General features: G+C 47.7%; 1 protein-coding gene across 1 annotated transcript in view; it reads left to right on the top strand.

The window, feature by feature from the left end:
• The first annotated feature begins 205 nt into the window (after positions 1-205).
• SCARA3 (scavenger receptor class A member 3) overlaps positions 206-16,961 on the top strand; it is a 66,601-nt gene continuing 49,845 nt past the window's right edge. The window contains exon 1 of the mRNA XM_030198669.1: positions 206-685. Within this exon, the coding sequence (XP_030054529.1) occupies positions 679-685 (7 nt within the window). The 5' untranslated portion in view covers positions 206-678. The remainder of the gene's footprint in view (positions 686-16,961) is intronic.

Consider the following 16,961-nt stretch of genomic DNA (forward strand, 5'->3'; position numbering starts at 1 on the left):
GTGCTGTGAAGGGAGATCTGAGCATCTCCCCTTCCCCCCAAAAAAGATCTACAGTCAGCACAAGCCCACACATATGTTAGCGATTAATGTCGGCCAATGTAGGGTAGGGGGGGGGGGCTCTTCCATCTCTCAGCACATATTTCCCTGTGTCATATTTCCCTTAGCTCGCAGGGAAAAGTGGCCAGAGTGTTTTGTATCCTGATCCTTGAACAGAGACGGTGTCTGAAGGAAAAGCCAGTGAGGACATAGGTTGTGCCAGTGCCCCTCCCCCCTTCTGTTTTCAAATATTTTCAAATATCAAGGAAGTTTACTTCGGCTCTAGACTGAAAGGAAGGAGTTTTGAGACTGAGTTGGATGGTCAGTGTTTGGAAGGAGAGAAAGTGAAATAACGGTGAGCTATGTCTGAGAGCTGGGAGAGGACACCTCTGGAACTCACAGGGGGAAGAGTACCCGGTTCTCTATAATCACTCAGCTCCCACCCTCCTTCTTCCATTTATTTTGCATTTGCAATATGCTCACATGTGATAACCGTAGGATACCCACAAGCATTGCTTTACTGGAAGGAAAAAATACATAATCAAAATCCTGCATTTAAATAGAAGTTATTTATTTGGATTAAGAAAACATCACAATTTGGAGACAAGGAAATTGCAAACCTCCCTCTAAGTGTGCGGGACAATGAAAGGTAAGTTTATTGTTATTTTAAAATATTTTTTTTAATGATACTGCTTTTATGATGCTATTACTTTTTACAGCGAGTGGAAGATGGGACTGTCACAGATTGCTAAAGGAACAAAAGTCTTTTGTAAATGTGTTTGGAATGCTTGTCATCTCGTGATAGGGGCCAAGTAAAATTGCATGGCTCCTGGGAGGTGCAGAATAATGATCATCACCTAGGGGGAGAGCCTATCCAGGTCGTGAACCCAAAGGTGGGGTTTTGTGACTCCCAAAGTTTGGGAAGCTCTGGTTTGGGAGCTGGGAGTATAAGATGATAAAACCCAGGCTGGTTAGCAGCAGTTTCTGTCTCATCTCAAATGGAATAACTGAAGTATAGATTGGACTCAAGGGAGGCAGCAGGGCAAGGGCAGGGAGAGCTTTTTGGAACAAATGCTGCTTTGCCTTTAGCAGCCACAGTAGAATCTTCAGATCTTTTTAGCAATACAAAGTCTGGCAGCATAACAGGATGCTCACAGCAGTACAGTCTGAAGCCTGGATCCCATCTCTACTCTTATCACTATCAACTCCTTCCACCAAGGGCTTTAAAGTCAGTTCTGGTTCATTTGGCACAGAGCTTGTGTGAGCTTAGGTATGCTGTAATCCAAGAATGAACAAACAGTCATTTTTTAAACCGATCAACCACTCAAACAAATCTCCTGAACACTGACCTCACCTACTGCATGCAACGTGCCTTCCCTCTGCACATTTCTTGCCATGTTTACGCTCTGTGCTAGTCGAATTAGGAATTTAGGGCACTGCAAAAGTAGACTCAGGTTGGGGTCCGTCTCCTTCCCATATCCCCAGCAGGTCATTTCCAGAACTTTGGAATCTTATGTTCTGTTATTATGAGGGCAATTCTACAATAGGGCACCGGGCAGGACCATATTTTATAAAGGAATGAAGGCCCTTACTTTCCTTTATTGAATACTAGCCATTAAGCCCGTAATAACGGGCTAGTTTTTTGTTTTCCTATGCCCCCCCCCCCCCGTCCACCAACCCTGCTTTCTCCCCTGCCCTCCCCCAGCATCTGTTTCCCTCAGTTCTGCCCCCTCCTTCCCTCCCTGCTCCCTCCTCCTCTGATTTCCACGCCCATGTCCAAGCCCTCCTCCCTATTGGGCTGTACTGCTGGTGGAGGTGGGGCTTGGACTTCTACACTCTCAGCGTTCCGACTCTACTGTGCATTTGCAGGTGAGTCGGTCACTTGTCATTTATGTTTGACTAGCATAACCAGGTCTATACATGCTTAAAAATTAGATGCCAACCCTTGTGTCACTCATAGAGCTGGTATACGTGTTAGAGCCTAAATGCCACAAATATGCACTTAACTTAGGGGCCCTTTTACTAAGCTGCGGTAAGAAGTGGCCTGCGCTAGTGTGGGCTTGTGAAATTGGTGCATGCTGGGCCATTTTATACCGTGGCAGGTAAAAATACCTTTTTTAAATGGGGCAGTAAATGGCTGTGTTCTAATATTAAAAGTAGCATGTGGCTATTTACTGCCTGCAGGGCCGGCGTAACCCGGTAAGCATGGCAGGGGGGCGCCAACTTCTGGAGGGCGCCACAAGCCATGCTTACCGCCGCTGCCGGGAGACTCACAATTCCTGCAGGCAGCTCATGGTCCTCATTTACCCGCCCTCAGCTTCCCACAACAGCCCTCCTTTCCTTCCTGCCACCCTGCATTTAAAACTTTTATTTTACCTCAAGTTGCAGCGACGGCAGTGAAAGTAGCAGGCTCGCCTCCAGCCTTCCCTTCCCTCTCAGTATTCCGCCATCCTCTGACGTAATTTCCTGTTTCCGCAAGGGCTGAAACTGAGAGGGAAGGGAAAGCTGGAGGCGAGCCTGCTGCTTTCACTGCTGCCACTGTGACTTGAGCTAAAATAAAAGTTTTAAATGCAGGGCGGCAGGAAGGAAAGGAGGGTTGTTGTGGGAGGAGGGCAGGCAGATGAGGGCTGGGGTTGGAACTGGAACTCGGGGGCTGAAAAGGGGGGCAGGTGGGGGCTGGGGACAGTTACTGGACATGGATGGGATGGGACGGGAGGACAGGAGAATCGCTGGACATGGATGGGAGGGAAGGGCAGAGGAGAATTGCTGGACATGGATAGGAAGGGAGGGTAGGGGAGAGAGGAGAAATTGCTGGAGATGGAGGGGAGGGCAGGGGAGAGGAGAATTGCTGGATATGGATGGAGGAGAAGGCAGGCAAGAGAGGAGAGTTGCTGGACATGGATGGATGAAGGGGAGGGCAGGAGAAATGCTGGACATGGATGGAGGAGAGGGAAGACAGGAAGGAGATACATATGGATGGAGGGGAGGGGAGAGAGCAGAAATGCTGGACATGGATGGAGTGTAGGGCAGGGAAGAGAGGAGAAATGATGGACAGAGATGGAGGGAAGGAAAGACAGAGAAAGGAGATGCACATGGATGGAGGGAAAGAGGAGAAATGCTGGACATGGATGGAGGAGAGAGAAGACAGAGGAGGAGATGCACATGGATGGAGGGGAGAGAGGAGAAATTTGGACATGGAGGGGAAGGAAGAATGAGGAAGGAGATGTACATGGATGGAGGAGGGGGAAGAAAGAGGAAGGAGATGCATACTGAACAGAGATTAGGGAAAAGGAAAAGAAAAAATACACATGGATGGAGAAAATAGGCAAAAGCTGGGTCCACTCTATACCTCCTCCAGTCAAGTCCGTGGAGGACCCAGCTTTTACCTATGGATGTAGGGCACGAAATGAAGAAGAAAGGAGGAAAGTAAAGAAATAAATGGAATAGAAGCCCTGGAAATGGAGTTAAGAGAGCAGATAGAGAGCAGCAGAATCAGAGACTGGGACCAACATGATCAGAAAAACAAAATCACCAGACAACAAAGGTAGAAAAATCATTTTATTTTAATTTTAGTGTTTGGAATATGTCCAATCTGAGAATTTACATCTGCTGTCTTATTTTGCAATGTATAGCAATGTATTTCTTTCTGTTTTTCTGGTATTGTGCTGCATGCAGAGTCTAGCTTCTTAGGATTTCAAGTTAAAATTTGAAGAGGAGCTTTCTCTGTTCTGCATGTGTGACTGCAAGGCCAAGTGTCTGAATAAGGATCTGTTTGTTAGGTTCTGAGATTTTGAAAACATATTGTTTCAGGTTTGGCAAGACTGTTCTCCTAATTCCTGGTCTGTATGCTAATTTGGTTTGTGTCATTTTCGGTATACTGGAGCTGTAACAGTTTACAGAAATCATTTATAATGAAAAAAAACCAAGTTATTTTTCTTCTCCTATACTGGTGTAAACAGTGATGCCTGTTTATATGCGCCATGGCCGGTAAAAGGGGTATGGCTACTGTAGGGTGTGCTACTGTAGGGGCGGAGCCATAGTGACCCTATCCCTGGATGGGTAGGAGGCGCCGACTAATAGGCTGCAGGAGGGCGCCAGAAACCCTAGCACCATCCCTGACTGCCTGAGCCCTTAATGCCACCTATTTACTTGGTGGTAAGGGCTCGTGCACTACTCATACGGTAATCAGGCAGTTTACGGCAATGTAGCCGCGCTACTGATTACTGCCGGGAGCGCCCCCTGTAGTAGAAAATAGAAATTTATTTTCTACAGTGGGAAACAGCATGTGTAAACTTCAGAATTACCTCAAGGTACCCACACTACCCTGGTGGTAGTGTTGATTTAGCGTACACTACATGCGTGGTAGCCCTACCACGGCTTAGTAAAAGGGCCTCTTATAGCAGTGCTTCCCAAGTCCGGTCCTGGACTACCCCATTGCCAGTCAGGTTTTCAGGATATCCACAATGAACATGCATGAAAGAGATCTGCATATAAGGGAGGCAGTGTATGCAAATCAATTTCATGCATATTCATTGTGGATATCCTGAAAACCTGACTGGCAAGGCGTACTCCAGGACCGGACTTGACTTGGGGAAACACTGCCTTAGAGCATTCTATAAGCTCTGTGCCAAATCTGAGTCCCATCCAAGCTGTGCCCATACTACAACCCCCTTGTAAATACATGATATGTAAGTTATGCAAGGACTTACAGAATAGCACTTAGGTAGAATTCTGGCAGTTATGTACACATATTTATTTATTTGGATTTTGCTTACGTGTTTTACAGTAGTAGCTTTTGGTGAGTTACATTCAGGTACTCTGGGTATTTCCCTGTCCCTGGAAGGCTCACAATCTAACCCCCCCCCCCCCCCCCACCCCCCGTTTACTAAGCTGCCCATTCAAAGTGTACGGGCTGTGTTGGCATTAGAGCAGGCAGCTGCTAGCACAGCTTAGTAAACACGGGGGATAACTTTCTACCTAAGGCAATGGAGGGTTAAGTGATTTCCCAAGAGCACAAGGGAGCAGCAGTGGGATTTGAACTTGGCACCTCTGGATGTCAAGACCAGTGCTCTAACCACAAGGTCACTCCTCCATTATGCACTTAAATGCCATTATTCAAAATATTTATGGAGTGGAGGAGTGGCCTAGTGGTTAGAGCACCAGTCTTGCAATCCAGAGGTGGCCAGTTCAAATCCCACTGCTGCTCCTTGTGACCTTGGGCAAGTCACTTAACCCTCCATTGCCTCAGGTACAAACTTAGACTATGAGCCCTCCTGGGACAGAGAAATATCCAGAGTACCTGAATGTAACTCACCTTGAGCTACTACTGAAAAAGGTGTGAGCAAAAATCTAATTAAATAAAATATACGGGCCCATTTACTAAAGGGCATTAAGCCCGTAGGGCTAAATTCAGTAAATGGTGCTCAAAGATGAGTACCCATTATAGAATAGCATTGCGTGCCAATTTGGGCATCCAAATATGGGGGACTTATGCCTGCTGAAACCAGGTGTAATTCCAGACACCCAATTTGGGTGCACATTCCTGATGTTCATAACACTGCTTGCAAATTTTAGGAATGCTCCTGACTCATCCATGTACCTTCCATGGCCTCACACCCCTTTGGGTTGTGCGCTAGGGGATTTGGGTGCACATTGTTATAGAATAGCATGTTGCAAGAAGTGCACAAAAATTTAAATTGGTGCCAGTTAGTGGAAACTAGCACCCAATTATTGGCACTGTTTGGCTTGTTAGATAATTTAGTTGGGCGCACATCTTGCACTAGCATCCAATTTTGGATGCCATATATAGAATCCGGGGGGGGGGGGGGGGGGGGTCAGTGCACAGGTAGTGCAGGCTAATAGGCTTCCGCAGAACTCTTTATAGCATTTTGTGGTATTTTGCCTGTTTGTGGACTCCTTTTACCAAGCTGCGGCAAAAGGGGGCCGGCTCTGGCGACAGCACGTGTTTTTCATGCACACTGAGGTCCCATTTTTTAGAAGCTGGTCAAAGGGAAGGTCTCACTTTCCTGCAGGAAAGCACTTGCCACGCGGCCATTTTCGGGGGGGGGGGGGGGCAGCCCTTACAGTCACCCATTGAGATGGCGTTAAGGGCTCCCATGCTAACCCGGCAGTAACCGGGCAGCTCGCGGCACTGCCCGATTACCGCCAGGTACAGTCTGGGGCTACAACAGCTCTACAAAATTAAATACATTTTTGTAGCATCAGAGATGATGGCACGTTAGGGGTGGGCAGTACCACCGGGCTGCCTTGGTAACCTGGTGCTACTTCCATTATAGTGAGAAATAAGCCTGCGTTGGTCTTGCTGCCACTTAGCAAAAGGAGCCCTGTGTGTGCCAACCTGTGAGTTACTTATTTTATGAAAAAGAGAAAAAGCACACGTGACCCCCCCCCCCTAACAACAAAATACAAAACGCTAACAAAAAGAGAAGAAGGGGGTATTTCTATTTTTGTTACGTTTGTACCCCATGCTTTCCCACTCATGGCAGGCTCAATGTGGCTTACATATTGTAAACAGGTACTTATTTGTACCTGGGGCAATGGAGGGTTATGTGACTTGCCCAGAGTCACAAGGAGCTGCCTGTGCCTGAAGTAGGAATCAAACTCAATTCCTCAGGACCAGAGTCCACCACCCTAACCACTGGGCCACTCCTCCACTAATGTTGTTTCAAAGCAAGTAGTTTTATTTATAGGTAATGGTTAAAAAATGGCTCAATGCAAACCTGCGTTTTGGTGCCACATGTGCCTGCCTCAGGAGTCAGTTATGTAATTTCTACAAAACAACATAAACAAGAATTCAATTAAAATAAAAAAAACATAAAATGTGTATATAAAAACAATCAAATATCATAGTTAAATAACTATATTTATTAAAAATAAAAAATGAATATTAAAATGTAAAAGTAGACATACAGGGCTAGATGCTATATATGGCAACTGAAAATTACACACAGAAAAAGAATATGCCTAGGCATATTCTCTAAAGTATGCCTATATTTTATAGAAAAGGCATGAATTTCTATACGGTATATAAAATACGCCAAGCACCTTTCCACACGACCAAATCCTGACACTTAAATTAGGCACAGAGCGGGTGTATTCTATAACATCGTATATAGGTTTTAGAAAAGCCCATTCCCGCCCATGGCCATGCCCCCTTCTCAACTATGTGGCTTAGAATTTAAGTACACAAATAATTATAAAATATGCTTAGCAAGTTGTGCACATAAATCTTAATTAATCCAATCAGTGCTGGTAATTGCTTAATATCCAACTGACAGCGCTGATTAGCTAGTTAACTAATTAAGGGCCCCTCTTACAGAGCGGCCGTAAGCTCAATGTGGGCTTACCACTCACTAAACAGGAAGTATTGCCAGGCTACCGCAGCAGCCCGGCGGTACTTTCCACCCCCAGCGTGCCATCATATCTGGCACTACAAAAATATATTTATTTTTGTAATGCCAGGGTGTACCTGGTGGTAATTTGGCAGTGCCGTGAGCTGCCCATTTACTGCCGGGTTAGCATGGGAGCCCTTACTGCCACCTCAATGGTTGGTGGTAAGTGCTCTCCCCCCCCCCCCCCCGAAATGGCCACGCAGCAAGTGTTTTACTTGCTGCACGGTCATTTCCTGTAGAAAAGGGTGTTCCTGGGGGGGCTGGCACCCGGGGCAGATCGCCGATGCGCCCTGCCCCCCGGGTGCAGCGCCCCCCCTGATGCAGCGCGGACCTCCCCGGCGAAAGGACACCCCCGTGAAGGAACCCCCCCACCGGGTGCACGCCGCTGGGGGGGTGCCGCGCGCGCCTGTCCTCCGTTGTTCCATGCTTCTTCTCTGCCACGGAAGTAACCTGTTCCGGGGCAGAGAAGAAGCATGGAACAACGGAGGACAGGCACGCGCGGCATCCCTCCAGCGGCGTGCACCCGGGGCGGACCGCCCCCACCGGCCCCCCTAGGAACGCCACTGGGCGTGCATCAAAAACACGTGCTGACACCAGCGCAGGCCCCCTTTTTCTTCAGCTTGTTAAAAGGGCCCTAAGTTATACGTATTGTTATTTATTTATTTTTATTTATTTATGCATTTTTGTATCCCACTATTATCCAAAAACACATTTCAGTTCAAAGCGTCTTACAATTTACATTTGTTGGAGTTATAATAGTGTTGTGCGGTGTGGAGAGGGCATTCTAATAGTTCGTGTGGTTAAGCATAGCGTTTTGGAGAGATAGATTTGAAAAGGAAATCGTGGCTTTTTGTTCAGTTGTAGAGTTTTGGTGATCTTTATTTGTGTAGTTTTTTGAAGAGGTAGTTTTGAAAGGAAGGTGATAATATCTTTGAGATTAATTGTAGAATTTTTTGAAGAGGTAGGTTTTCATTTCTTTTCTGAATTGAAGGAGATTTCTGATGCTTCTTATGGTTTTAGTTATCGAGTTCTACCATTTTGAACCCTGGAAGCTTAGAATATGCTTCAATTTCTGCACGGAGATTAAGGCAAGGACAGCGGCTGTGCAAGGTATTAGCATTATAATATATAAATAATAAACGTTGTGACAAAAACATAAACATGCATCAATGTGAAAACAATTATAAAATATGCAGTTATTAATCTAAACATTTTTTAGTTATGAATGTATATTTTATAATTGTTTTCAAACTGATGCATATATATCTATGTTTTTGTCACATTTATTATTTATATATTATAATGCTAATACCTTGCACAGCCATTGTATGTCTACTTTTATATTTTAATATTCAATTTTTCTGCAATACATTCATTTGGACATGCCGGGGTGGGGAGTAAATGGCATACAAAAGTTAGCACTCGATTATATCTGCCATCATTTTCTCTATTTCTTTTTCTGCCTTCACCTACTATGTTACCATGTTACTATGCATTAAGTAGACAAGCAGGATGACAGTATTATCCACAGAAGCAAGTTTAGGGGGAAAGATAAGAAGCTTGGTCATGGCCACGTTCAGTTTCAGATGGTGGTAGGACGTCCGGGCAGCAATGCTGGACAAGCATGCTGGCACTTGGGTCTGGATTCTTGGTGAAATGTCTGATGTAGAGAGGTAGATCTCAGACTCTTCATGTAAATGGGAGGAGATCAGAACACCTAGAGAACAAGTAAAGAGAGAGAAGAAGCCCTAAGACAGAGCCTCGAGGTACACTAAGGATCCACCAGAGCATATACTAAAAGTATGAGGGAGCACTAAGAGGAAAACCAAGACAGAACAGAGTCCCGAAATCCAGTCAAGGACAGTGTATCAAGGAGTAGGTGATGATTCATAGTGTCAAAGCAGCAGATAGGTCAAGAAGGTTGAGGACTGAGTAAAGGCTTTTGGATTTGGCCAGGAAAAGGGCACTGGAGACCTTGACAAGGGCTGTTTTGGCAGAATGTAGAGATCAAAAGCCAGATTGAAATGGATCAAAAATAGCTTGAGAGAAATAAAATCAAGACAGCGGTGTTGAATTCATTATAAGGTGTTCAAACAGTCTGAGAATGGGTCACGTTTGTGCTGGTCCCAGCTGTGGGTACTTTCTGTCATATGCTGTTTACATGTTTAAATTTAAAGCAGTTCAAGGGTTCGGTTTGGGAGAGGATTACGAATGTATTAAATATTCAGCTTGAGCTCACTTACAAAACTTATATTAAGGTCAGCTGTTTTAACTTTTTTTTTGCATAAGGATTAGGCTAAGCTGTTTGATTTGTATATGACAATAGCGATTCAATTTATTCTGTCTGAATGGAAAGATAATACTGCATTGTCAAGGAATGCCTGGTGGAATGTTGTTTGTGTTGTGCGGAAGTATGAAGAAATTGCAGCTATTAAGAAACCATATATTCAAAAGTTTAAGACAGATTTGGGCTCTAGTGGAAGCTTTATGTCAATTTGTTAATGTGGGTTGGTGGGGGGTATTTCTGTTTGGGGGTTAAAAAAAACATTAAAAAGGTTAATTAACTAACTACTACTACTACTACTACTATTTAGCATTTCTACAGCGCTACAAGGCGTACGCAGCGCTGCACAAACATAGAAGAAAGACAATCCCTGCTCAAAGAGCTTACAATCTAATAGACAAAAAATAAAGTAAGCAAATCAAATCAATTAATGTGTACAGGACAGAGGAGAGGAGGGTAGGTGGAAGCGAGTGGTTACAAGTGGTTACGAGTCAAAAGCAATGTTAAAGAGGTGGGCTTTCAGTCTAGATTTAAAGGTGGCCAAGGATGGGGCAAGACGTAGGGGCTCAGGAAGTTTATTCCAGGCGTAGGGTGCAGCGAGACAGAAGGCGCGAAGTCTGGAGTTGGCAGTAGTGGAGAAGGGAACAGATAAGAAGGATTTACCCATGGAGCGGAGTGCACGGGAAGGGGTGTAGGGAAGGACGAGTGTGGAGAGATACTGGGGAGCAGCAGAGTGAGCACATTTATAGGTTAGTAGAAGAAGTTTGAACAGGATGCGAAAATGGATAGGGAGCCAGTGAAGCGACTTGAGGAGAGAGGTAGTATGAGTAAAGCGACCCTGGCGGAAGACGAGACGGGCAGCAGAGTTTGAACCAATTGGAGAGGGGAGAGGTGACTAAGTGGGAGGCCAGCAAGAAGCAGATTGCAGTAGTCTAAACGAGAGGTGACAAGGGTGTGGATGAGGGTTTTGGTAGAGTGCTCGGAAAGAAAGGGGTGGATTTTACGGATGTTGTAAAGAAAGAAACGACAGGCCTTGGCGATCTGCTGGATATGAGCAGAGAAGGAGAGAGAAGAGTCAAAGATGACCCCAAGGTTTCGAGCTGAGGAGACAGGGAGAATGAGAGAGCCATCAACAGAAATAGAAAATGGGGGGAGTGGGGAGGTGGGTTTGGGGGGAAAAATGAGAAGCTCGGTTTTGGTCATGTTTAATTTCAGGTGGCGTTGAGACATCCAGACAGCAATGTCAGACAAGCACGCTGAAACTTTGTTTTGGATGCAAGGTGAGATATCAGGGGTAGAAAGGTAGATTTGGGAGTCATCAGCTTAGAGATGGTAGGAAAAGCCATGGGATGAGATTAATGAACCAATGGAAGAAGTGTAGATAGAAAAGAGGAGGGGACCAAGAACAGAATCCTGAGGTACGCCGACAGGCAGAGGGATAGAAGTAGAAGAGGATCCACCAGAGTGAACACTAAAGGTGCGGAGGGAGATGTAGGAAGAGAACCAGGAAAGGACAGAGCCCTGGAATCCAAGTGAGGACAGTGTCAAAAGCAGCGGAAAGATCAAGAAGAATGAGGATGGAATATTGACCTCTGGATTTAGCCAGTAATAGGTCATTGGAGACTTTAGTAAGCGCAGTTTCGGTTGAGTGGGCGAAAACCAGATTGTAGTGGGTCAAGAATAGCATGTGAGGAGAGAAAATCAAGGCAGCGGTGGTGAACAGCACGCTCAAGTAATTTGGAGAGAAAAGGGAGATGGGTCAGTAATTAGAGGGACAAGTAGGGTCCAGTGAAGGCTTCTTAAGGAGAGGTGTGACCACAGCATGTTTAAAGGCAGTAGGGACAGTTGCAGTGGAAAGTGAGAGGTTGAGAATGTGACAGATAAAAGGAATAAGAGCAGGTGAGATGGCATTAAGAAGGTGGGTGGGAATGGGATCAGAGGAACAGGTGGTACATTTTGAGGAAGAAAGGAGAAGTGTAGTTTCCTCTATAGTAACTTCAGGAAAGGAGGAAAAGGAATGAGGGGAAGGAGAAAGAGGGGAACGGACTAGTGGAGGAAGAGGTGGCGAGGTAGAGAATTCAAGGTTTATCTTTTGAACCTTGTCGTGAAAGAATTCAGCAAGGGTCTGAGGAGATAATGAAGGGGGAGTTGGGGGAGGGGGCACCTTGAGGAGAGAGTTCAATGTGGTGAAGAGAAGTCGAGGGTTAGAGCCAAGAGAGTGGGTCAGTTGGATATAATAATCCTGTTTGGCGCGTAAAAGAGCAGATTGGAAGGAGGTCAGCATGAACTTAAAGTGTAAGAAATCAGCAAGGGCCCGAGATTTCTGCCAGAGGCGTTCGGCGGAGCGGGTACAGGAATGTAGGTAGCGGATATTAGAAGTCAGCCAAGGTTGGGGTTTTGTACGCCTTATAGGGCTGGTCATCAAAGGTGCAAGTGTGTCTAAGGCAGAGGATAGAGTATTGTTGTAAGAAGAAACAGCCTCGTTGACAGACGTGGATGGTGCCACAGTAGAGAGGAGGTTTGAGACATGGGAGGATAGAGATGAAGGGTCAATATCGTGAAGATTCCTAGTTAAATTAGATAAGATAGGATGGGACTGGGGGGAGGAGATTTAAGTGTGAAAGTTATAAGATGGTGATCAGAGAGGGGAAGATCAGAGGCAAGGAAACTAGAGGGTGAACAGTTGGAGGAGAAGATGAGATCAAGACAGTGACCATTTTGATGAGTGGGGGAGGTGGAGCATAGTTGGAGATTAAAGGAGGATGTTAAAGCGAGTAACTTGGAAATATAAGAGTTGGAAGGATCATTAGCAGGAATATTAAAGTCACCAAGGATGAGCGAGGGGGAGGAAGGATCATGGAAGAAGGCAAGCCAGGCATCAAAGTCACTGAGAAAGGATGAAAGGGACTTATCAGGGGGACGATAAATGACCGCTATTCGAAGAGGCAGAGGAGAGAAAAAGGCAGATAGAGTGGACTTCAAAGGAAGAAAAACAGTGAGATTGAGGTGGAAGAAGGGGTTGAAATCTGGAGGAGGGAGAGAGAAGTAATCCAACACCGCCCCCGCGACCAGCAGGGCGAGGAGTATGTGAGAAAAGGTAACCGCCATGGCAGAGGGCTGCGACTGAAACAGAGTCATCAGGGCAGAGCCAGGTTTCTGTTATGGTGAGCAGATGGAGGTGACGCGAGATAAAGAGGTCCTGGATATAGGGGAGTTTGTTACATATAGAGCGGGCACTCCATAGGGCGCAAGAGAAGGGCAGAGAAGAGGAGGGGAGTAGAGGAATAGAGATGAGGTTAGAGAGGTCGCGGTGAGATCTGTAGAGTTGAGATAATAGTTGGTGAGGAGGGCCAGGATTGGGATTGATGTCACCGGCTGAGAGTAAGAGAAGGAGTAAAAGAGAGCGGAGGAGAGTAGGAGAGGTGTGGCCACGAAGGCGTCGAAGGTGAGAAGTATTTAGGTTGAATGGGGAAGGCAAAATGGAGGGAAGAAAGAGACGGAGATTAAAAGCCAAGAGGGAGGAAGAGGGTAGGAGAGAAGGTGAGGTGATGAAGTCGATGGATGGGCAGTGAGTTCCTGTAGCGGAGAGAGGTAGGGGGTGAGGGAAAAGATTAGGAAGGGACAAGGCTAGGAAGAGAATGTGAATAGGGGCCATAAATGACTGAGGTACTTTAGCAGTGGCCTAGTGGTTAGGGTGGTGGACTTTGGTCCTGGGGAACTGAGGAACTGAGTTCGATTCCCACTTCAGGCACAGGCAGCTCCTTGTGACTCTGGGCAAGTCACTTAACCCTCCATTGCTCCATGTAAGCCGCATTGAGCCTGCCATGAGTGGGAAAGTGCGGGGTACAAATGTAACAAAAAAAAAACTGGGAAGAAGATTAGATGTAAAGAGAAAAATGCCGGCACCTAGAGCGGAGGCCCTGAGTGGATCGGAGTGGACCTGGGTGTCACCCCTGGAGAAGGCTGTAAGGATATGCAGATGTGCTGCAAGTCCTCCACAGCACCTGAAAGGCAGCCAGTGGTAGAGCTGGGCACCTCTCAGCTGAGGAAAGGCTTACCAGGGGTTAGGCCGAAGCCAGCATTCCTCCCCCTGAGGGTCGCCTGATTCTAGCCAAAAAGCACCTGGAAACAGGGGCGTATCTGCGTGGGGCCTCAGGGGCCTGGGCCCCCGCAGATTTCGCCCTGGACCCCACTACCGCTGCCAACCCTCCCCCTCCGTTGTTGTCGCCTACCTTCGCTGGTGGGGGACCCCAACCCCTGCCAGCCGAGGTCCGCGTCCTCCTGCCGCTGCCGGCTGCCGTTAAAAGAATTCCGTCAGCTGGCGGGGGACCCCCAACCCCCGCCAGCCAAGCCGAGGTCCTTTCATTTCTTCTTCCAGTAAAGCTGGCGCCGAAAGTTTCTTCTGAGTCTGACGTCGCTGCACGTACAACGTGCAGGACTTCAGACTCAGAAACGGAATGAAGCTCATTCTGTTTCTGAGTCTGACGTCCTGCACGTTGTACGTGCAGCGATGTCAGACTAGAAGAAACTTTCGGCGCCAGCTTTACTGGAAGAAGAAATGAAAGGACCTCGGCTTGGCTGGCGGGGGTTGGGGGTCCCCCGCCAGCTGACGGAATTCTTTTAACGGCAGCCGGCAGGAGGACGTGGACCTCGGCTGGCGGGGGTTGGGGTCCCCCGCCAGCGAAGGTAGGCGACAACAACGGAGGGGGGAGATTGGCAATGGCAGCGGCTGGGGGGAGGGGATCGGCAATGGCGGTGGCGGCAGCGGCGGCGGGGGCCATAATGTGCCCCCCCACTCTGGCCCTGGCCCCCCCCTACCGCCGCAGTTCAGATACGCCCCTGCCTGGAAACTCTGTGCACTTGGAGCGAGGGCCCTGGGAAGATCGGGATGGACCTGGAGTCACCCCGGATACAGCTGTGAGGAAGTGCAGAAGGGCTGCAAGTCCTCCACAGCACCTGGTGGGAGCACTGCGTACCAGGGGCGTATCTGCGTGGGGCCACAGGGGCCTGGGCCCCCGCAGATTTCGCCCTGGCCCCCCTCCCCGCCGTCAACCCTCCCCCGCTGCTTACTTTTGCTGGCGGGGTCCGACCCGCAATCTCCATATTTCGGCTTCCTCCGTGGCCATGTGCTTCCAGGAAGTAACGCTGCAGTGCTGATTCGTTGAATCCAGTTCGGCGTCTGACGTCCCAGCACGTCAGACGCCGAACTAGATTCAACGAATCAGCGCTGCAGCGTTACTTCCTGGAAGCACATGGCCACGGAGGAAGCCGAAATATGGAGATTGCGGGTCGGACCCCGCCAGCAAAAGTAAGCAGCGGGGGAGGGTTGACGGCGGGGAGGGGGTGGAGAGAGGCGGCGGCGGCGGCGGGGGGGGGGGAGGCAAAAATGTGCCCCCCCTCTCTGGCTCTGGCCCCCCCTACCGCCGGATTCCAGATACGCCCCTGCTGCGTACCTAGAGCGGAGGCCCTGAGTGGATCGGAGTGGACCTGGGTGTCACCCCGGAGAAGGCTGTAAGGATATGCAGATGAGCTGCAAGTCCTCCACAGCACCTGAAAGGCAGCCGGTGGTAGAGCTGGGCACCTCTCAGCTGAGGAAAGGCTTACCAGGGGTTAGTTTGAAGCCAGCATACCTCCCCCTGAGGGTCGCCTGATCCAAAAAAAAAAGATAGTAGCATTGAAGAGCACATTCAAGTTCAAAAGGGAGATGAGACGATAGTTGGAAGAATGGGTAGGATCCAGTGAAGGTTTTGTGAGGAGTGGTGTAATCACAGTGTTGTTGAAGGCATCAGGTACAGTTGCAGTGGAAAGTGATATGCTGAGGATATGACAAATGGAAGGGATGACAATAGGAGACGTGGAGGGGCCTTTTCAACATGACATTTAAGTCCGACTTTGGACATTTTGCTCAAAACATCCAAAACTCAAGTGAGGAATATAGCCATTTTCAAAATGGCAAAATGGAATGCGCAATGTCAGGGGAAAAGCAGCTGCAGGGCAGGCAATACAGCTTAGAACAACCCTGGAGGAAGGTTTCTGTTAGCGGGGCTTGGGGACCCCTGCCTGCCAAGGTATGTGGAGTTGTTGCGGGAGGGGGCAGGGAGGTGAGGCAAAATGTGCTTCCCACTTTGGGCTCCAGCCACCCCCCCCCCCCCCCCCCCCCACACACACACAATTTTTATAGTCTGGCTACGCAGGGGGGGGGGGAGGTTCTTGGGAGGAGGCGGCAATGGCGGTCCTTGAGGGGTGGCAGCGGCGGTGGCCCTGCCCTGGCTCAGTCTCTCGGCGGTCCTGGTAACCTGCAGTACTGAGCTACCAGAGATTAGTTACGTGTTTCCTGAGCTAAATTAAGCTGCAGTAAAATGCCTTATTTTACTGCAGTTTAGTAACTTCCCCTTTTAATCTAGCTCAATGACTTTCTAGATTGTCCTCATGCTAATCTTTATGTAGTTTATCCATAATCCTCCGGATTCTATATAATGCACTTAGATTTAGGTGCCGAAATCGGTGTGGATTCTATAACACCACACATAACAAGCCAATCAGCACTAATCAGCAATAATGAGCACTAGCACATAAGCACATAAGCACCGACACACTGGGAAAAGACCAAAGGTCCATCAAGCCCACCACTCTGTCTCCGACAGCGGCCAATCCAGGCCCCAAGAACCTAGCAAAAACCCAAAATTTAATCATGATCAATGGACTTTTCCTTCAAGAATCTGTCCAGACCCCCTTTAAACTCAGCAAGGCCAGCTGCCGTCACTACCTTATCTGGCAATGAGTTCCAGAGTCTAACTACACGCTGAGTAAAGAAAAACTTTCTCCGATTTGTTTTAAACCTACCACATTCTAGTTTCATCTTGTGTCCCCTGGTTCTATTATTGTTAGCAAGTGTAAACAAATGCTTCACATCTGTCCGCTCTACCCCACTCATTATTTTGTAGACCTCTATGATATTGCCCCTCAGCCGCCTTTTCTCCAGGCTAAAGAGTCCTAGCCGTCTTAATCTCTCCTCATAGGGTAGTCGTCCCATCCCTTTTATCATTTTTGTCACCCTTTCGATAAAAGGGATGAGACAACTACCCTATGAGGAGAGGTTAAGACAGCTAGGACTCACTAATTGGCACTGATTAGAATTTAGGCGCACAACTCGCTAAGCCTGTAATGATGGGCGCCAAACTTCTAATGTGTGTAGGCAAAAGGGGCGTGGTCATGGGTGGGGAAATGGG

The sequence above is a fragment of the Microcaecilia unicolor genome, chromosome 3 (assembly GCF_901765095.1).
Source record: "Microcaecilia unicolor chromosome 3, aMicUni1.1, whole genome shotgun sequence".
Lineage (NCBI taxonomy): Eukaryota > Metazoa > Chordata > Amphibia > Gymnophiona > Siphonopidae > Microcaecilia > Microcaecilia unicolor.